At 53.7% G+C, this 20,552-nt stretch overlaps 8 protein-coding genes across 8 annotated transcripts; 3 read left to right on the top strand and 5 right to left on the bottom strand.

The window, feature by feature from the left end:
- Positions 1-1,373: 1,373 nt before the first annotated feature.
- Positions 1,374-2,267, bottom strand: C8A04DRAFT_15375 (Isochorismatase-like protein; the record flags this gene model as incomplete). Its single annotated transcript, XM_062778462.1, has 1 exon — positions 1,374-2,267. The coding sequence occupies one exon, from the start codon at positions 2,265-2,267 to the stop codon at positions 1,374-1,376; it is 894 nt and encodes a 297-aa protein (XP_062633323.1).
- Positions 2,268-2,978: 711 nt separating this feature from the next.
- Positions 2,979-3,724, top strand: C8A04DRAFT_32524 (uncharacterized protein; the record flags this gene model as incomplete). The annotated part of the gene is made up of 2 exons (XM_062782124.1): positions 2,979-3,125; positions 3,278-3,724. 2 exons carry the CDS (start codon positions 2,979-2,981, stop codon positions 3,722-3,724), a joined length of 594 nt encoding a protein of 197 aa, XP_062633322.1.
- A 1,215-nt stretch (positions 3,725-4,939) lies between these two features.
- Positions 4,940-5,954, bottom strand: C8A04DRAFT_15376 (uncharacterized protein; the record flags this gene model as incomplete). Its single annotated transcript, XM_062778463.1, has 3 exons — positions 4,940-5,452; positions 5,506-5,790; positions 5,856-5,954. The coding sequence occupies 3 exons, from the start codon at positions 5,952-5,954 to the stop codon at positions 4,940-4,942; spliced, it is 897 nt and encodes a 298-aa protein (XP_062633321.1).
- A 4,313-nt stretch (positions 5,955-10,267) lies between these two features.
- Positions 10,268-10,984, bottom strand: C8A04DRAFT_15377 (uncharacterized protein; the record flags this gene model as incomplete). Its single annotated transcript, XM_062778464.1, has 2 exons — positions 10,268-10,689; positions 10,777-10,984. 2 exons carry the CDS (start codon positions 10,982-10,984, stop codon positions 10,268-10,270), a joined length of 630 nt encoding a protein of 209 aa, XP_062633320.1.
- Positions 10,985-14,352: 3,368 nt separating this feature from the next.
- Positions 14,353-16,296, top strand: C8A04DRAFT_15395 (transmembrane amino acid transporter protein-domain-containing protein; the record flags this gene model as incomplete). Its single annotated transcript, XM_062778472.1, has 6 exons — positions 14,353-14,420; positions 14,492-14,571; positions 14,643-15,226; positions 15,282-15,441; positions 15,500-16,090; positions 16,130-16,296. The coding sequence occupies 6 exons, from the start codon at positions 14,353-14,355 to the stop codon at positions 16,294-16,296; spliced, it is 1,650 nt and encodes a 549-aa protein (XP_062633319.1).
- Positions 16,297-17,042: 746 nt separating this feature from the next.
- C8A04DRAFT_32520 (Ribosomal protein S16, mitochondrial) lies at positions 17,043-17,579 on the bottom strand (the record flags this gene model as incomplete). The annotated part of the gene is made up of 3 exons (XM_062782123.1): positions 17,043-17,120; positions 17,212-17,392; positions 17,503-17,579. 3 exons carry the CDS (start codon positions 17,577-17,579, stop codon positions 17,043-17,045), a joined length of 336 nt encoding a protein of 111 aa, XP_062633318.1.
- A 486-nt stretch (positions 17,580-18,065) lies between these two features.
- On the top strand, positions 18,066-19,617 carry C8A04DRAFT_40288 (YjeF N-terminal domain-containing protein; the record flags this gene model as incomplete). Its single annotated transcript, XM_062784889.1, has 7 exons — positions 18,066-18,077; positions 18,200-18,308; positions 18,396-18,461; positions 18,550-18,644; positions 18,956-19,052; positions 19,185-19,413; positions 19,515-19,617. The coding sequence occupies 7 exons, from the start codon at positions 18,066-18,068 to the stop codon at positions 19,615-19,617; spliced, it is 711 nt and encodes a 236-aa protein (XP_062633317.1).
- A 244-nt stretch (positions 19,618-19,861) lies between these two features.
- C8A04DRAFT_15396 (uncharacterized protein) lies at positions 19,862-20,062 on the bottom strand (the record flags this gene model as incomplete). Its single annotated transcript, XM_062778473.1, has 1 exon — positions 19,862-20,062. One exon carries the CDS (start codon positions 20,060-20,062, stop codon positions 19,862-19,864), a length of 201 nt encoding a protein of 66 aa, XP_062633316.1.
- Positions 20,063-20,552: the final 490 nt, after the last annotated feature.

Here is a 20,552-nt window from a genome sequence, read left to right as displayed (position 1 = left end):
AAGCGGTGTCGAAACAAGGTGCGAGGTCAAAGTCGAGTTCGGGCGACGACGAGAAGTTGGAGTGTAGGTCTGCCCCTGCGGCGGTTGCGACGGTGGTTAAAGCGCCAGTATCGACGGGCTGGACGATCGTGCCCGTGCCCGTGTCGAAGGCGCTGGCTGCGGCGTCCTCCCAGGTGAGGGGGTTCACGAAATCATAACTGTATTCGTAACTGCTGAGACTTGGCTGCAGAGAGTCGTCGCAACTAGGCGCGTATCTGGGGCTGGTAGAAGATGGAAGAGAGACGAGAGCAGCATATTCCAGTGACGACTGCAGCGACCATTCTTGCAGGATTAAGGGGGCGGCCCCTTAAGACAGAGGCCAAAAGCCTGAGAAGTTTGCGGGTAGGCAAGGACTGTTGCTCCGATGCAACAAATGGTGATGGGGAAGGGAAAAGGAGAAAGGACGACGAGGTGGCGGATGAGGGGCCATTTGTACAAGATTGATTTCGTAGGGTCACGCCCCCCGTTGGCGGAGCGTTTTCCCCACTCGCGGTCCCCGAGGCGCAGCCCACTTTCCCAAGATCTCACCTTGCCCTTTTCCGATCTCGAAAACTGCGCCCCAGAACTCTGAACCCATCGAGGGAGAGGAAGCACCACGGTTCGTCTACACTACGGAGTATGCCGAGCAAGTTACATGGCAATGAAGAGGCGGTGTTGGCGAAATCACATAAAAACTCTGAAACCACAGTTCCTGCTTCATAACCAACTTTTTTGGTGTTAACTCCATCCGCTACTTTATTTCCCCATTGGGCAACACCTCAGGGTACATGAGAGGGCTATGGTTCTACCTAACTGGAAGGTTCGAGGTACCAAGGACCTTGAGGCTAAAGAAGATGGATTATTGTGTCTATATCCGTCATCCTTTGATACGAGCCCTCATCCTGAGCCCTCATAACAACAACACACTCGCTGCTTCACATCAGGGGTTTTCCTCAACTAAAGTAGATCAGAGCAAGTGTCTAATATATAGAAAACTGGATGTTCTTCTCGGAGGTCAACTCTATCTTTAGATTAAGGCTAGAATACCCGCGCATAGGAACAGCAACAAGAGCTCTGGAACCGAAAGTCTGGGAAATAGCAAGTCCAAGGAATGAATAATCCATCTCGGTAGTTGAGTGGTCGGTTGAGAGCCAATTGCGAGGGAACAGTGAATTGTCGCTTGTTAGCTACAATGCGGGGGCACGATCGAGCATGCTTCCTGTACTCGCTGCTAGAATACAACACAATGAAGGTGACAGTGAAAGACCAGTTCTCTTTGTTTGTTTGTGCCACCGGCTTACATACCTCAACCGTCCCTAAGGGAGATAACTTTCGCGACAGAGATGACCCCGTTACTACAGCGTCTCCATGCTCTTAACCCCATTCTCCAATCCATAGCACGAAGACATAAATACCCACGACTTGCGGCAGTTGAGCTCGACCATCTTGGTGGCGTATTCGGGGCTTATAGTGCCACAGCCATCTCTGAGGAGAATAGTATCGAACCCGACGTTGCATGCGTCCTGGAGGGATGCGAGGACGCATTGATCAGTGTTGACGCCAGCAAACAGCAGGGTGGTTATCCCCTTCTCCTTCAAATACTCAATGCATGGCGTCGTGCCTCCCCAGAAACCTGATAGCCTGCTCTTGTGAAATCGGACGTCGGGCAGGGCTGTCGTCTGGGACTTATCGAACTCCTGCTGTAGCGGATTGTGGAGTGCTGTGTTCCACTGGTCGCGCATGAGCAGCCGGCCCGCAGATACAGTCGACCCGCTCGGCAGCTTGACATCGCCGTAATCAACCCCAACACCCAGATCCGACTCGACTTCCTTCATGCCGCCGGGTTCGTCATTTTCGGTCTCAGAAAAGCGGAAGATGCGGAAGATTATGGGCGGCAACACGTGCAACTCCTTCTCAGAAATACCCCACGTAACATGGACAATCTGGATGCCGGCATTGCGCGCAGCTGGGATGCCCGTACGCAGGAGTGTATCCTCGGCCTCGTGGCCCTCACCGCGGACCTTTCCAAACATGGTAGGTGACAGGAAAATGTTCTGCATATCGATGATAACCAGAGCCTTCTTCTCGGGGGCGACGGTCACGGGCATTGTGGTTGTCGGAAGCTTGATGCGCCGACCCGAGGGAGCCTGATCAGGCGACGATGGATGCGTCAAGTCGAAGCCATGGTCCAGATGGAATAACCAGAACCTCGACTTTGGATTGCCGACCACTGAGACCTTTGAGGCCATTAAGACGGTAGGAAGCCTGCTGTGGAATCGAGCGCGCTGCAATAGTTGAGTAAGACAAGTAAATTTCGAAATGTAAAGGGTGACTGGTATCATACACTCGCCTTGAACAGGAGAGAGCAGTGACGAAGCATGGATGTAAAATAGCTTGAGCGGAGTCATAATCTTTGGGAGGCAGTCGGGCAGAAAGAAGGAGTGCTGCGGCTCAACCAACACACATGCAAAGCCCGCCATTTTATTCGTATACTCTGCAGTTTGTTTGCAGGGGGTGTTGGGTGAAAAGAGGCGGGAGTGAACTTGTTTGCTGTCAAATGTGCCTTGTGCAAGGATGCAAGGAGAACTTTAGCCCCGAAGAGGCTCGTTGAAAGCCAGAGGGTTTAAAGACCATCAAATCTCCTAGACGCTCGACTTAAGCTTCCACACCCCCATTTGTTCTTCTCCTCCCTAGTCATCCTCTTAGTTCCTCGTCGTTGAAAGGTCTGAAGGGAACTGGTTGTCGAGGTTGTTGACATGGCATGAGTTTTACCCAATCAGAAGGGCCCGAGGCTAATGGGTGGGCCAAGCAACACCCAAAACAAGCTTGAGCAGTCAACAAACCCACCTCAACGTCCCCTCTCAAATACATAGGTACACTAGTCATTCCCTTGTCTTAAAAGGAGAAAAAGCCAGGCCCCGACAACTCTGATTCAAACCTCTGGCCGATACCTCGGCACGATGGCTTTCCAAAGCTCCTCGCCCACCTATGGCGACTGTGTCGCGTCCCTGCGCACCTCGCTCTCATTCCTCGAGTCTTCCGTGGCGACCCTGGACGCAGGCGTACAAGACTTCCCCCGCCTCTCCTCCGTTCTCAAGACAGTCCGCGTATGCTATACTTCCCGTTCACCACCCCTTCGACTGACAGCCAGCCCATTCCCCATTTCTCGCCCCTGTCTCAACATAACACCAGCCCCGCATTCCGTCAACCCCACCGAATCCACCACCGGCAGACCACTAACCACCCCCCAACACCACAGCACTACGAACTGATCCCCCAACCCACCCTTGCTGCCGCCGAATCCTCCCTGCGCGACGAGATCGGCCCCTTCGTCGCCCTCCTCCTCAACCGCGCCGACAAACACCTCGAGCGGCAAGCCCGCCGCATCGAGACCCTCAAAGCCCGTGCCGAACTCAACGCCGGCCGTCTATCACACTACCCGGCCCCAGGCGAGGAAGACGAACAAGGGGGTGGCTATGGGAGTGGATCGAAAGGGAAAATACGGGGTACCGCCGCCTCGGCGTCTGCTTCTGCGTCTGCGTCTGCTAGGATGAAGGGACGGGGTAAGCCACTGGATGGCGGGGCCGCTCTGCGTGCTAAAGTTGTCCGCCAGCGAAAGGAGGCATTGCAGTACAGCGTGGAGAGGTTGGAATTGGAGGTGGCGCAGAAAGAGAGGGAACTGAGGATGCGGTTGGAGCAGGCATGAGGGGCAGACAGGTCCGCGAATCTGCCTGGGAACAAGAGGATAGAGAAGGCTAAACGATTGCCGATAGCGAACGCGGAGCTCGGAATGCGAGCTCACGGTATTGCAACGGGCGGCTGACTATTGGTGACCACCCCTTCGAGGATAGCCATCCGACCACAAGGGTCTGCTGAGCCCGACATACAGGTCTTGAAGGAGGGGTGGCATTAGTAAAGCGGCCAAAACCTCAAACCTCGCGACAGAGGTTGACAGTCTGCCCCGCACTTGCGCGCGAGCAAGGGAATACGGGGTCAGACCGACATTGCCGGACGAGAAGGCACCCGCTGGCCAAATCAAGCATGACACCCGTTACGGTGGGGGATGAAGGGGGATGGAGGCCGCCCTATCCCGTATTCCCGGGAGCTGGGACATTGTGGGTTTACCTGCGGGCCAGGAGATGGTGGGATCATAGAAAGTATGCGCAGCACGGCGAGTCAGTCATCGGACCAGACCACGCACTAGCAGCAGACAGTAATCGGATAGAAGCAAGCGGTTTTAACAGGGCGGGATATGGGACTGCAAAATCAGAGAATAGTTTGTATTCCGGCGGGGAACCACGGACTCGGATAACGTGACATACACAAATGGTACATGGGGAGATCAACAGCAGCCTAGTAAGAAGCGGCTCTGTGACAAGAAGTAGAAGAACACGGTAAAAAAATGACAGAGCCGGCAAAACAAAAGGACCACAAAAAATAAAGGGCAAGAAAAACCCCTGCCAAGCCAAAGCCAGTTAGACCCCCCATTCCCACAGCCCGGCCCAGAACAACCACACAGTTTTAAACCTCATCCAACGCGTTCCAGGCCAATTCAAGTCCATACATCCCCAACACGAAAACAACGGCAAGGCGCGCGTCGCAGCACCGATTTCCCTCTCGCCCTACCTGAGTCTATAGACCGTATTCCTTCGTCGGCCACATACGACGAAGTGGGTCATGCCGTGTCCCCGAGGCACTCCGCTTCCCAGGTAGGCGAGTGTGGCGGACCTGGCCGTACATCTTCAGATGCTAGGCTTGGTTGGTCGGGCAGTGGGGTATATAAAAAAACGTCGTCCAGACGCGCGGAAAAGAAAATGAAGAGAAAATCATCCCGATGGTATCATGTGTTCTGCTCTGGCGCTATCACTGTCTCAGAACGGCTCCCATTTCCGTAAAACGCCTTCGTGACCCCTGGAAGAGACTATAACAAGATGAGGTAATTGCTGGGCGCGATACCTGTCTCGTTGTTCTCCTTCCGTGCTTGCCACCACCTGCCGCTGACGTCGCTAACCTCGAGGATCTCATGCTTGGAGAAAGAGATCTCGTTGGCGTCCTCGGGGTTCGCCTCGTAGCTGTAAATGGCCTTTGCCCGATATGGGTATTCAGTCGGTGGCACGATCTCAGCGTCTTGGGTGGCAGCTGGCGGAGGGGATGCCTTCTGGACAGGCGCCGCGGTGAAAGGTGGAGGGTTGGCCGAGTTGCGCATCGTGGACGTCATACCCCCGACGGGCGATGGGTTCTCGAGGCCATTCAGCTGGGCGGTGTACATCTGCGGGGGTTGCACCGACGTTGAGGTCTCAGGGCGGCGCGTGCCGTAGCCGGCATTCATGGTTTGCCGGTTTGTAGACGTCGACTCCTTGGCCAGGGCAAATGAATCAATGTAGGCGCGGGGTACGGCCGAGGGAGCGGACCCGAAGTAAAAGATCCAGACAATCTATCAGGGCAATTAGTCAAAATCTCAGGTCCGTCGCGGGCATGAAAACGTACTGTAACCATGGACAACAAGATGAAGCCAGCGGCCGACGCTTCCATGGCACCTTGGCTATTGTGAATCAGACCGTTGACGGATGACGTCGAAAGTACCAGACCGCAGCCAAGGTAGCCGACAATCGCAACATGGTACGTTTGTGTACTATCCGAGGCGACCACAATGAAGATTCCAATGATCAGTGCGAGGAAAAACACCAACGACCAATACGTGTAGAGTGGAAATCCCGTGGGGTCCTGGACGTGCGCGAGGATTGTGGTAATGAAGGAAATGAACCATGCAAGCTAGCGCCGAGTGAATTAGCGACCGATATCCAAATGGGGGGGTTAGCCAAACCAAAAATACACACCGTGGCAATCGAGATGGTCGCGAGAGCGAACGGGTCACCGACGATATTCCCGAGACTCATTCGTTTGCGACCATATTGTTGGGGCCGAGAGTATTCCATTTTCATGAGTGACGGCGAGCGGACCGAGCCGTAACCAGGCATAAGTCCGGGATTTTGGGGGTTGACAGGCCGGGAAGTAGCGGCAGTCTGATATCAATCGCAGCTCGGTATTCACGGACGCAGAGCTTCTCGGCGTGTATGCAACGTAGCCAAGTCGTCCGATAGAGGGGCGGCGCTTAGGGACGTTGCGTTGTTAACTCAGGGGCACGCTGTAGGGGACCGGTACGTGTCCGGTGGGGCTGGGTCGAGCGCAGTGTTCGGATCGATGCTGTGAGAACTTTGCGGCTTCCTGAGGCCTAGTGTTGATCGATCGCCTTGGTTACGCGGGTAAGAACCGACGGCGACGGTGCCAAGCGAATGATGTCGAAGAAGAAAAAAGCGCCACCCAAACGAACGAACGTGGTGAATGAGTGCAGAAATTGAGGCCGACGAAAACGGGTGAGGCCAGGGGCTTCCTGGAAGGTATCTAGAAGCGTTGTTTGTTCGTCGGTCCAAAATAGCTGCTAATGCCCAGACCCTCGTCAAGTTGGCTCTGTTGGCTTCCGGAAAATAGACCGCTTGCTCCGTTTCCTATGTTTTCCCCTTATCCTTTTTTCCTACTATGTCGCAACCGCAGTGCCCGCCAGCGTGCTTCAAATCGATCGATGCGAACGCGTTGTGTCGAGGAAAAGGGGAGATACCGAATTTGGCGTTGGCGGAGTTGGGCGTGCCAGCGTTGCGAAAGGAAGGCGTCGAGAAGAAGCGAAAGAGTCAAAAAAAATGCCGTGGAAAGAGGAGGCAGGCGGGTGGTAAAATGGGTTAATGCGAGATGGAAGGGAGGGAGGCACGCAGAGCCAGGCCGAGAGCGACTGGGGCTGCGCAACGCAGCGGGAAGAACGGGAGGACCTGAGTGGCCGAGGCCAGGGAGCCAGGGTGGAAGGCGGATACGATGGGACCAACCTATCTGCAAAACTGAGGAGGGGGTGGATCGTGCGTGGTCTCGCCTGCTGTGCCCCTGGAGCCAAGCCTCACTGTTGGCTGGACCTGGGCGACGCCCACGAGTTCAAGCTGTGTGACAACAGATAATCCAACCCGTCGCTCGAAGTTGCAGGTTACAATGTGCAACTCGCTCCATTCTTGCCGGTGCATTTTCATCCAGTACTAGAGGGCAGACGGGGAATTTCTGAGGCTTCCCCATTTTTGTTCATTTTCTTCTCTTTCCCAAGCACCGATGCGAATCTCGAATCTTGCAACCAAATGAACAAATACCACCTCGCGACCCTGCTGGTGCAAGTCCGTACCTCCATGTCAGCAAGCACTGCCTGGAAGCCTGCATCCCGGCTGCCTGAGAGCGGCTGGCTTGGGGCAAAAAATGAATCTTGCTATGCGGAGGGTAGCTCGTTCTTGTCCGTGGTCGCCATCTGTTCAGCGCGGAGCGCAGCGCAATGTCTCAATTCGTGGCGGCCGGGATTTGAAGCGGGTTGTGGAGGCGAGAAAGACAAGCAAACAAGAAACACGGCCGTTGACAGCTCGCTCACGGGCGCAAGCGGCCAACATCACATCCGTGGAAAACCTACCATCGGAACATGCGCAACGCGAGGTCGAAACAACGCACTACAGCGAACTGATACTGAAACAGGGACCGATGGATGCGCTTTTCGATGAGAGCCTTTCGGTCTGATGAAGTCCCTGCGACTGCACCCAAAAGTTTGAAATGACTGGCACCCCACAGGATTTCGTTCGCTGCCGCGGTTGCATATTGCTAGCAAACCGCCGCGAGTGCTGTCCTTGATTGGGTTGAAATCCACCCGACCTTGCGTGGTTTGTTCCGTTCCTGGCGGTTGCCCCTTACCCTTGCTCCGACCCTGGCCCCTGGATCCTTGGCGGGCGGAATCCCGTCGACATGACCTTCGCTTAGCTGTTTCAAAGTTGCACAGGCTCCACCGAATCGCGCCAACTGACTGGAGATGGGGTTGTCGCGTTGTTCTCGAAACACCGTCCCGAGGAGCTCGGTCGACAGGTGACACGGGCATCGCGCGATCTTCAAGGAGAAAGGGGTAGTTGTCAGTGCTGCATGCGGTGGTCGTGCTCATTTTTGACACAACTATGTCGACTTATGCTCGATTGATGCCGAGGCAAGCCTCAACTAAGGTAGGTAGGCTGGCGGTCGACTGTTTCGTAACGCTCACGTCCATTAGAGACTGTGGGGAGCACCCAAATAAAGACTACGACTAACTAGTGTAACAAACAAGGCGGGGAATTATTTGCGGATGTGGTGTGTGTATCGGCCATAACAGGCCTTCGTTCGGGAGAGCTGATCGCGGACAACTTTATCGAATCGATCGACACACAACAGACCCCCTCTTGCATGCAGTCGACGTCTTGGCATAATTCAAGACACTCCCCACCAAATCTCAAGGAAGCTAGTTATTGACGAGGCCGAATCCGACTGCAAAGCACTATGTGAGTGAATTCATCACCCACTCGGAGGCAAGATTTGGCATATCCTTGGCTGAAGACCCCTCGCAGCCTAGATTGCCTAGAGTGTTCCTAAATTAAACCGCCGGGTGCCATCAATCATGCATAATTCGGAAAACTGCAGGACCTCAACGAGCGTCCCAGTATCCGTAATCCTGCCGTATTCTGCGTCCTGCCGTAGTCTTCTTTTTGTCGGCGAAGACGAGGAGTTAAAAGGCGGCATGTCTGGGTGTCTAGTCCGCATCCGCATCCGCATCCGCAAGCGCAAGCGCCAACATATCTACCTATATCGCCGCAAGTACCCGCACCGCAACGGTTTCTCTCCAAACGGTACTTACACAGACAGCATTACATAGCACAGAGCTCCCGTTCACCGGCCCCCACATCGTCACATTTCTCACCGTGACGTTGGGTGCTGGGTGCGGTTCAGAATCTGATATATACCTACCCTTGGAACGCCGTGACGGGAACGACCACCGGCCCGCAGGTCGCGTTGGTCACGGCCACTGGCCGGCCGCAATCCCCGCGACCCGAGACAAGCGCGTTGCTAGGACCAGCAGTCAGAACTAAGGCATGTCTGTTTGGGGAAAAGGAAACCTGAAGCCGGTACGCATAATCCTGTGCCATCGTCCGATGAAAGTAAAGCATTCCGGTGGGTTGGTCTTCCTAAAAGGGGGAAAACCGTTTCTACTAGGTCGCCTACTCTTGTCCGTCCAAACCCCTTAACTTGGACCATTATCAAGAGAGCCTTGAAGAAATTAGAAGGATCAATTATTAGAAAGAGCAATAACTAGGCCGTGTAGGCAATATCAGTGGCGCAGCCGCTTTCATCAGCGCGATGTGGTAATTACAGATCCATACGAAACACAAGAAAAGAATCTCCTTTTTTTCGCCAGTTTCCCGTTACGTATTCCATTCGTCAAATTCCGTTAGACCTGAGCTTCACCGATACACTTACATGGTAAATCCCGTCCACGTATCACTGCAATACTAGGTAGTATGTAGTTACCTAGTTAACGTTCATTGCCCCTACCTAATTACACACTTTACAACTAAACTCGTCCCGCTTGACAACAGCTCAACAGCTCGGGGTTAACCTTGACCAAGTATCTATCTACCATGGCGGTTCGACGGCCGGCGTTTGACAAATTTGAGAAAGGTTCAGGCGTCTACCCCGAGGCCACGGCTACAAAGCATAAAACGGTTAGGGAGCACACTATATATTGTAGATATCATCAAGCACAGTTTATAATCCGGCTTACTGAGCCGACAGCTTGTACTTCCATGTCAGGTAACAATTCGTAGGTCTTGAAAACGGATCCGTCTCTCAATGCCGGCGTCGAGGGGGGTGTGCCATGCTGCCGCTCTCCGGGCCTCGACGGCATCATAAGAATTACAGGAATTGGTGTAGTGCGTCCCGAGGATCACCATCCCAGCCCCTCGACTGCTTAGAAGCTCCGGGTTCCTTGCCATCTAACCCGGAATACCCAGCCTGACGACACCGCAATGAACGATAGATTGCCAATTCCAAGGCTTCTCGGAGCGCGAGGCGGTGTATGACGATGTCGCGGCTTGGGTAGTTCGGTGTGGTATCCATGACGATTCTCCTCCCAAAACCCATCCCAACTTAGCTGCTGGACAACGCCCTCAAACGTATCACCGTCTGGACATTCGTCATAGGCTTCACGCCCGGGACCATCAGTACCCGGAACCAAGGTGCTGTTGTGCCCGTTCGCCGTCCATCATCCATAAGCCTCGTTGGTTCCTTGGTCTGGTCCCGTCACTGCAACTCATTGTGCTTGTCCCATAATTTTGTAAAAAAGCTTCAAACCCAGAAAAAATCCCAAAAAACCACGTCACACCTTCTCCCCTTCCGTCCGCCTCCTCTCCACACGCCTTATCCCGCGATCCACCTGCTCTAGTCTCCCTTCCATTTTCGCGAGCGTGGCCCCATAGCTCAACACTCCACCCTCGTACCACGCACGCACCGCCTTCTCACTGCGTATCCTCAGCTCTGACATCTCGGCAGCTTGCGCGTGCTGCAGGGCCTCGATGCCGCGCATGCGAGGGCCTAGGACGGCCAGGTCGGCGCTCTGCTTCGCGTCGGGAATCGGCGTGTCGGCGGTCGCGGCGGTTAAGGAGGAGGCGATAGTGGGGAAGGCGGTGGCGTACGCGAGGACGGTCTCGCACACGGCTTCGGGGGAGAGTTGGGTGGGCGGGAGGGCGTTGGGGGAGGTCGTCGCGGAGGCGCCTTGGAAAAGAGAAGGGTGGGATTCGTCTATTGGGAAGTGGACAGATCAGGTTAATGGACCGATTGGTAAAATACAGTGGTGGGAGATGGGAGTGGTGGATGCTGTAGGCGTACATATTTGTAGGATCTCGCGATAGACGCGAAAGTGGCGCTGGAGCTGGTTGAAGCGGCGCTCAAGTTCAGCAAGGGACCTCACGGCGGAGTCCTGTGGTTGATGCGTTGTTGGGCCGGCCGAGCCATAGATAATATGCTCAATCCGCTGGACGCGCGACTCCAGCAAGGAGATGGTCCCAAGTGTTGTCTGGTCGAGAGTATTGTCCATGATATAAGCGATTTGCGGTCAATTGCTGGATTGTGTTTTGTCCTTTAATGCTAGGTTGTCGCGTGGGAAAGTTGGGTGGAGCAGCTTTCGAGGAGTGATATGTCTGAACACCTGAATTGGGTAATTGTGTCAATGTGGGGCCAATCAAAACAAAGAACAATCAGGTAGGTACCGACCTAACTTGTGCGGGCTGGAAGGTTTACACTCAGGTGACTATGGAAGAATTGAGAAATTGGAGGAGGATTCAACCAAGCAGGGAACAGTGAGCCTTATGCGGTTAGGTGAAAGCGTTCATTATCCACCTAATGCGGTCATCACCTTTGGCACGCGAATCCCAACGACCTCCCATCCGCTGCGGACGAACATCGCATTTTAACACCCGTTCGAAGATTACCTACTCTGGCATATACCAAATCCGCAACAGAACAATGCCTCTCAAGTGTAAATACCCCGATTGCGGCGAGGAAGCTGAAGATAACGTTTCGTTGTCGTAAGTATTGACCCGACCTTGAAAGATTTCCCAATTGGGACAGGAACCGTGCACCACTTCTTCGCACTGACACTCGCGTTGCAGCGCACATGTCCAGGTCGCACACCAGCATAACAAGCTGGCGTGCCAAGATTGTGGGACGAAGACCAAGAGTCCCTCGACCCTGCGTACACACAGGGTTCGGCATGAGGACCCGAACCGGTATCGTTGCCCTTTTTGCAACCGAGGGTTTTTTCGAAGAGATCAGTACGGCACCCATGTTGTAGGTGCCCATGAAGGACGCCTGAAAGAACTTATTGCTTCCGGTTAGTATCATCCAAGCTTCAACCTCGGAAAGACACAAATGGGAGAGATATCTGAAATGGCATTGATGTGAGAATGAAAATACCAAAGAATGGTAATTGCACAAGGAATAAAAGGGAAAAAAAAGAAGAAAAAGAACTTTGAACAGCATATGAATTTCTGCAAGACAACGTGTAGGCCTTTGCTGACCAGATACTGGACATGTACACAGGTGCAACTGAGATCGGCGATAGCTCTGCCGGTGAACTGCCGGCCGATCAAGAGAACGGGGAGCAAGGGGATAATGCAGCTACCCGCTGAGGATAGATGGGGAATCTGTGAGAGCAGAGAGGGTCTAGAAGACTGTAAGGACTCAAGGCCGGTTTGCTGTGAGGCAAGTTGATGGGAGCAGTAGCAAGCTAGTGGTATATCAAGGAAATATATGATATAGCCGCTCGGTGAGAATGTGATCTTGCGTCTTGTCTCTTCCTGAATTTTTTATTTCTCAGTCACTTCTTCCCATACCCCAAATCTTTAGAATCAATTTTAGATGAAAAGATGGACGGCGTCACCTACTTAGCAAACTCGATGGTTTGTCTAATTTCCTAGAAACTATCCAGTGGAAAAAGAAAAGGCCTTTGACATGAGCGCACTTCGTAGTCGTTCCATAAACTAGCAGCTGGGAGTGATTGTGCATCATTAATTCGAGCTCGTATACCCGGCAGTGGCAGCGTTTATGTGGTATTAGGAGCTTTGGGATACTGGTTGATTTTACCTGGGAATCGAATTTAATTATAATAAAGTAGAAAGCCAAGCATTTCGATACTCAAGCAATTGGTTGATCCTGATTGACTAACATCGTCCTTATCACATCATGCCTGGCTTTGATTATAAACATCATCATAATTGGTGCAAGCAGAATCAGAAAATAAAGACCATAGGATGATAAGTCAATATGTAAGGTGGAGATGAATCTTTACAAGGAAGGTGCTCGATCACACGTGATGCATTTCTCTAAGCTAGGTGCGTTGTTGTACCTCATGCCCATGCTTCCCAGATACCTTTTTCCTAATCACGGACCATGACCCCCTCTCGCGAAGATACCCCCTTCGCGAACCATGTGCCCTTCGTGAATAATGCCCCCCTTGCGATCCAAGCCCCTCACAGCCCAATCCAGCCAAGTTACTGTCAGGCTGATCACCCTCCTCAGGGAACTCCATGCAACGAGGGCCTACTTGAACTTGGGCCTCAAGGAAGTTGTTGAACGCTTGACGGGTACCCAGGTCTTGGTTGATGTGTTTGTGAGCATGTGAGTAGCCAGGAATGCTCGCGGCATTAAGGCCGGGCCTATTAGCCAGCTGATCGGCAGGTTTGTTGGCGGATTGTGCACCCCAGTGGCGGTGGACTGTTTGGCCAGCATAGATACCTGGGACTTGGTGGATAGGCTGGTTGATAGGCTGGTTCATGTTCGCTACACCCTGGTGGCGGCGATCTATATGGGTTAACGTAAGTAACTGCCCGCGAGGAAGATTTGTGCTTTCCATGAGCACAGGTTGGCACGTACAGAATGGAACAGCTTCACAGATTTCTTGCATATGCTTTGACACTATGTGGTTTCCCAATTTGTCTCCCCGATCGTATCCCAGTTCCACACATTCGGGAAAAGGGCAACGGAATTCGTTTGGATGGGCGTGACCATTCATGTGTCTTTTTAAGCTTTTGTGAGTGCTCAGGACTTTTCCACACTCATTACAGACCAGTTCCTGGGGTTCTTGCGGGTTTGGCTGGTGGGTGGACTGAACATGCTCCCTGCACAAAAGATTAGGGACACCGCTAAGGGAATTGGACGATTGCCACGTGGTTAAACTCACTTCAGAGAGCCTTCATCCTCAGCGACCACAACGCAGCCATTATACCGGCAGGTCTTCATCTTTTCTGGTGTAAGTGTCGGCTTGGTTGGGGTTGTGTGGTGGGAGAAGAGAGACCGTGTGAATTGGGAATTCGCACTAAGTATTTAATAAGTGGAGAGGGTGCAGGATACAGTGCGCAGAACTTTGAGGAACAGGTTGAACAGGTTCCTTGTTCAGGTGGGAAACCCATGCCAAGCTGCAGGGGAAGAGTGGGGCATTATTCCGAGTTGGGCTAGTAAGCCCCACTTCTGTCTTGGCCCGGGACACGCCTCATCTGGCCAGGAGTCCCCAATCTTGCAATCAGCACCAAAGAATTGGGAATTGCATTGTGCGATCGAACCATTTCCCAACGGCCTCTATCTACACGTGTACATCTACAGCACGACCCAATTCAAACACCTCTGAAATAGCCTTTTGGCGCCCTCGATACGACTGCCCGTCCAGCACCTGACGCTCGCTTGGATACTCGGTGCACCACGACCGCGGCGATCGATCGACCGACTCGACTCTTCCTGCCTCTTTGGGTATTCGCCATCAGGGGAAGGCAGGTTGTTTGTCCATGGCGGTAACCATCGGTGTATAAAGAAGCGGATCGAAGCGACCTGAGTTCCCCATCCCTCCGGTCCCCTCCTCTTTCTCCACATCCGTAGATTTCCGGCCGCCTACGGAGCCCACAAGAGGGCTCGATGACGGGGTACCAAACTGTAGGGTCTGGCACGGCGACGGAAGAGGCCAGCGGCGAAGACATGGCGCAGTATGCTTTTCCACTTAGAGTGAATGAGATACGGAGGGAGATACCAGAGCTGACGGGACATTTGACTTTAGTCCACGCCGATCCCGCAACCCTAAGCTTGGGGGCGGCCACGCCTCCATGCTGAGCAGCAACATCAACCTTCTGAACACCAGTACGTTTCGTGTCGAGGAGGAATAAACAGGAAAACCAGAAGATATTATATGCCCTAACACACCTCTTCAGTTGTCGGTGCCGGAACCCTCGCCATGCCCGCAGCCATGTCCCACTTCGGTGTCATGCTAGGCGTGCTGTTGATTGTGTGGTGTGGCCTCACCTCGGCTTTTGGCCTGTACCTTCAGGGCCGCTGCGCTCGGTACCTCGACAGGGGCACGTCGTCCTTTTTCGCGCTGTCCCAGATTACCTACCCGAACGCCGCCGTTGTGTTTGATGCTGCCATTGCAATAAAGTGCTTCGGGGTGGGCGTTTCCTACATGATCATCATTGGAGACCTGATGCCTGGGGTTGCCGAGGCGTTTGGGAGTATCGACTCGGGGCTGTCGTTTTTGGATGATCGCCGGTTTTGGATCACGGTCTTCTTTGTGCTCTTCATTATCCCGCTGAGTTTTCCCAAGAGGTTAGACTCGCTCAAGTACACGAGCATGGTGGCGCTTCTCGCCATTGGGTACTTGATCCTGCTGGTGGTGTATCACTTTGCCGCCGACGAAATTCCGAATGATCGGGATATTCGCATTATCACATGGGAGGGCCCGGCTGCTGCGTTGAGGACGTTACCGGTTGTCATCTTTGCCTACACGTGCCACCAGAATGTAGGATACCGGTTTTCCTGCCCACAGATGCTAGATTGCTAACCGTTTGTCTCAGATGTTCTCGATTGTGAACGAGATCAAGGATAACTCCCCGGGCAGCATCGTGGGTGTCATTGTCTCGAGCATTGGCTCCGCGGCATCGGTCTACATCCTAGTCGCTATCACTGGCTATCTTACTTTTGGTAACGCGGTCAAAGGGAACATTGTTGGCATGTGTAAGTGGCCTCCTTGCCCCTTCTCAGCTCGTTTCGTCCCCCTAACGCAACGTCCTAGACCCCCCTTCCATCGCCTCGACTATCGCCAAGGCAGCCATCGTTGCGCTTGTGACATTCAGCATTCCACTTCAAATCCATCCTTGTCGCGCCTCGATCGATGCTGTGCTCCGCTGGCGCCCTGGCAACAACTCGCGATCCACTAGCCCATCCCGTGCTACGGGTCCGGCCAGTGGCCATCAACCTTTGCTGCCTTCTTCTAGCAGCCCCGCTGCGCCGTCACCGCCTGCCCTCGACAGCCATGGTAGTCCCGCCGCAGCCATGTCAGAGATGCGTTTCGCCCTCATCACCAGCACGATCCTCGTGCTGAGCTATGTCACAGCCCTGCATGTTAGCACACTGGATCGTGTGTTGGCATATGTTGGAAGCACGGGGTCCACGGCTATCTCGTTTATTCTCCCGGGCCTGTTTTACTACAAGATTAGTGATCCGGATAGTACCTACCACCAACGCCTTTCCAAGGAGGACGATGATGCCGGGCTGGATGTCCAGGACGATCGTGATGCGAACGATGAGGATGAGGATGATGAGGCGGTTGTTGGCTCGGGGTTGCTGGCGCCTAGTGTCGCCAGCCTGCGGTCGACGGCGAGCAGTAGCGCGGGATCAGGCCGACCTCGATCGAGGGGGAAAGCGACAGGGAGCGGGGGGCGGGGCATCTGGCGGTGGAGACGCAAGTGGAGATGGGATTTGGAACACCTAGACACCGGCCTGCTGCGGAAGCTGTCACTTTGCTTGTCCATGTACGGTGTGTGTGTCATGGTGGTGTGTTTGGGGACGAACGCTTTCTTTTCGAAATGAGCGACGACGCACAAGAGAAAGAGGACATGGGATTGAGCGGCCGGCTCGGCCTGGCTGTTGGACGAGAGAACCGCTGTCCCTTATTTGGTAAGGCTCGCAAGGTTCTGGTCATTTTTGCGGTTATATAAACAAGGGGCATAGACGTACGGTTGATTGAGAGACGTTGGGACAATCTCGTGGGTGCCAGGCAAATGGGGAGATATTGGGTCATAGCTCGGAGTCTAGGGGCGGAGCAGGGCGTATCTGGTTTTGGTTTGTTATTTGTTTCGCAAGATGTACGTAAATAGGCCCTGGACAGTCAATTGATGTGGTTACATATATCTCATCCCCCATTCCTTTTGCATTCCGTTCTCTAACTAGTTGCCCTCGGCTTCGTGTCATCTTCCGACCCCGTCGTACATCTTGTTTCCTCCTCCGTTGCCCCTTTCATGTTGTTTGTAGGAATTGGTATGCACTACTCGTGCACTGACGATTGCCACGCGAGGAGTCTGGAGCTTTGAATTTGCAGCCGGGCGCAAGGCCCCAGGCCTGGTTTAGCTTCGGGAAGGTTGTCCTCGTCTCACCGGGCATACATCCATATCGTACAGCCATCCAATGACCCGGCTCTTTCCCAACGAGGGATTTTCCCAATAATGCCTTCGTATATGTCGTAACCTCTCTTGTAGATCGTGTTGGACTGGAGTCAAGATGTTCTTTTGTTTCCTTCCCTTGTGCCCCTTCCATGGTGCTATGTCAAACATCTTGTTTTATTGGCTCTGACTTGGTTTTGGTGTGTCCGTTTTCTCGCCGCCTGCTGGTCGATACTTGGGTGGGAGAATGCCAACCTGATGGACCGCCCTCCGTCAGTTCTCATTATTCGTCTGTCCCTTCAAGCCAAACTGTCCAGTGACTGCGCCTCGGTAGTACGGTGCTTACCAATGAGAGTAACCGCCACACGGTGTCTGTCGGTTGCGCACCCACACCGACCCAGTACTTGGCTCTCGTAATGTCGAGCTTGATGTCCTTGTGCAACTTGCCAGAGGTGTCGTAGAGGTCGGTTTTGGGGATTGGGTCGTAGGTGCCAATCACCTCGAGAGGTCGGCTGTTGCGAGCGGTCCTGTGTTTGGTAACGAAGACGTTTGTATTAGCGACCCAACTATGCGATCTCAAGAGTTGGACCAGGGAGGGGCTGAGGAGGAGGGGTTCTGTCGTGGGAGAGGCATGTACCGGGCATGGGCGACAACGATGTTGTAGAAGGGCGCATTCGTACGCCCGAAGCGCGCGAGCCGAATCTTCACCACCATTTTCCGATGGAGACCGTAGAGGGGCGAGAGAGATTGGAGTTTCGTCTGTACACTGGTTGGTGAGGGCGGTGGCTTTTTGTCTTGGATTTCTTGCTGGACTTTGACATTCGTTAAGCCCGCGAAAGTTCGAAGATCAATTTCATGATGCACGGGCCATGCCCTGATTTCAGTTGCGCTTGACCCCACCTTCCCGTCTTGGCATTCATACCATCCAATCAAATCTGCTCACACTCTGAAACGCCCTGGCCAAAGTCAAAAGGCTTCCCAAACCGGCAAGTTGGCAACCAAGCGAGCTGCCCACTGCTCGATGATGTCAATCCCCCCCTCCTCTCGCTTTTCCTTTTCACTACAATTGCCCGGGACTGAGGTTATTTTGTTGGTCACTGTTGCGCCTAAGTTTCTCGCCCTTTCATAAATCCCACAATCTGGCTTTCTTTTACCCGTGGTCCCGCCTTTAGAGTCGGGCAGTGGTAACAAACTAGCTCTATGGCGCTCAAGGTGCGTAAAAAGAGACCTCGAACGGTGTTCGGGTGTTCGGAATCCCGATTTTAGAGACGGAAGGACAAAAGAATTCGGGCGTTGCCGAGTAGGGCGTCACTTTCTGACACTCCAATACCAAGACACTCTCGGCAAAGGCCGCGGCGGCGTTGGACAAAGAGTTGATGAGCACCGGCGCGTTCTCCATCGATCAGCTCATGGAACTCGCCGGCTTGTCCGTCTCTCAGGCAGGTCAGTTATTTATGTAGGGGCGGTGGAGCTCTTTATTCTCTATTTTCCACCCTTTACTTCTTCCTCCCCTTCACTAAAATGATCTAGTTTATCGTGTCCATCCTATCGAAAAGGGGAAGCGGGTTTTGGTAGCCGTCGGGCCTGGCAATAATGGTAGGTGAGCTGGAGAGCAATTTGTTTACTTTTGGCCGAATCGGTCATAGTCAATGCCTGCGCTCACCAAGGGGACACTACCATTCAGGGGGTGACGGCTTGGTCGCGGCCCGCCATCTCCGCCACTACGGCTACCAGCCAAGCGTATACTATCCAAAACGACCGAAGAACGACTTGTATCAGGTATGGATTGACCTCGGCCTCTTATGTTTTGCCTCTCCAGGACGGGATCCCAAACTTTAACTCGTTAGGGGCAACCCCTGAATCTTGGCTTTGCGGCGCAAGCAAGGGTGTCTGGTGAAGTTATCTTTTATTAGCCTTTACGGCGGATGTCAAGATTTCTACAGACACTGAGCCGGACGCTCGTTATCAGCGTTTCGTGTACTTGCTGTTGCCTTCCTGTCGGCCAGACCTGCTGACCGCTCCATTTTCTCCCTCTTCGCTGCCCCCAAGCCTCTCCTGTGATGGGCGAGGTCGCTGATTCGTGTACGTAGCGACTTGCCAAACAACTTGAGGATCTAAACATTCCATTCGTGGATGACTTCCCGACCGCCCTTCAGTCAACAGACCACATCGTTGATGCGATATTTGGTGCGCGCAGCGCCCCCTCTTTCCACCCTTTCTTAAACATCTTGTCGTTATCCTCCCTTCGAATTCCCTTCCCGTAGCAGCACTAGTACGAATACTCGCTATGGCTAACGTAAGCACTTTGCTGTTGTTCAGGATTTAGCTTCTCAGGCGAAGTCCGGGAACCATTTCCAGCCGTCATCCAGGCCATGTCGGAAACCAAGCTGACAGTGACGTCGGTCGACGCGCCATCATCCTGGGATATTGAGGACGGACCTCCTAAATCTGGTGTCGGCAGTGACTTCCACCCTAGTGTTTTGGTTAGCCTGACGGCACCGAAACCGCTCGTTAAACACTTCCGGGGACGCCATTTCGTTGGAGGGCGGTACGTAACTAACCTCGTTTTGCTTCCCCCAATTCTACCCTCCTCTCCGTACCTCCCTCTTTTTCAGGGGTGGTCCAAAGCTGACTAGCACCGGGAGCTAGATTTGTCGCGCCAGAGATTGCTAGGAAGTATGACTTTGAAGTCCCGGAGTACGAGGGGATCGACCAGGTTGTTGAGATTGGGCCTGGCGGGCAGAAGCTCTGAGGTGTGCAGTTATCTTGCGCTTCGTAGCCGCGGTGCCCGTGGGCCGTGGTCGTGGGGATGGTGATAGAAGGGTTCGGCGGCGGTGATGGTTCTGATGGCAGTGGTGGTGGTAACGGTAGTCCATCAAAGACTGTCGTTGTTGCTGCGGTTGCTGTTACCGCTGGTGCTGTTTCTCCCCCTATTCCTCCTCCCTTCCCTCCAGCTACCCCCTTTCGCTCTATCCTCGTATTCCAATCGCTCACTACTACATTAACGCGCACCCGCCTGCGGCACTGTTGGGACAGATTCGGCTCGGACACCCCCCTCGTTCCATCTCTATGCGAGCCACGATAGTACCGTTGAGACAGTACAGCAACGGAGGCCGGAAGGCTTGGCAAAACTCGACATAGACTAGATAGTCTTTCCCGCAAGCTGGGCATACACTGCTGTGATGCTCAGTGCACATCAACGGCGGTTCCGCGGGCTCTTCTTTTCCGTGGGCTCGATGTGTCCGATGGTGGGCGTGATGGAGGTTGTGTAAGTGGGTTGAGGTCGGTCGTGGTGATGGCGGTCTCCGAGCTTGTTTGACGACATGTGGCGGTGATTCCAAGTGTGCGAGATGATGGTGTCCCTATGTGTTGCGGTCTATGTTGTGTGTGCGAGTATGGGTGGATGGGTGAGCGCGTGTGCGCTGGCGGACCGTTGGGCTGTGGGACGGTGGGGGGATGGTGCGGCGGAAGTGTGGCTGGAACGCATGTAGAATCACTTCGGTGTTCGCCCGACGGCCAGGTCAAATAGATGTGGCTGCTCTGCCAAAATGTCCGGTAGTCTTCTTTCCCCGTGTTATAAGTAAGCTAGGTAACTTGTGTGGTGCGTCGTGGGGAAGGAGCACCAGATCCGGATCAAGAGCTCCATAAGCCGGGGGTATAGCTTGGGGGCAACTGCGTGGACTTGGC

Source organism: Dichotomopilus funicola (genome assembly GCF_033296635.1).
Source record: "Dichotomopilus funicola strain CBS 141.50 unplaced genomic scaffold C8A04scaffold_91, whole genome shotgun sequence".
NCBI classification, from domain to species: Eukaryota; Fungi; Ascomycota; class Sordariomycetes; order Sordariales; family Chaetomiaceae; genus Dichotomopilus; species Dichotomopilus funicola.
This window is presented reverse-complemented; position numbering and strand designations above follow the sequence as displayed.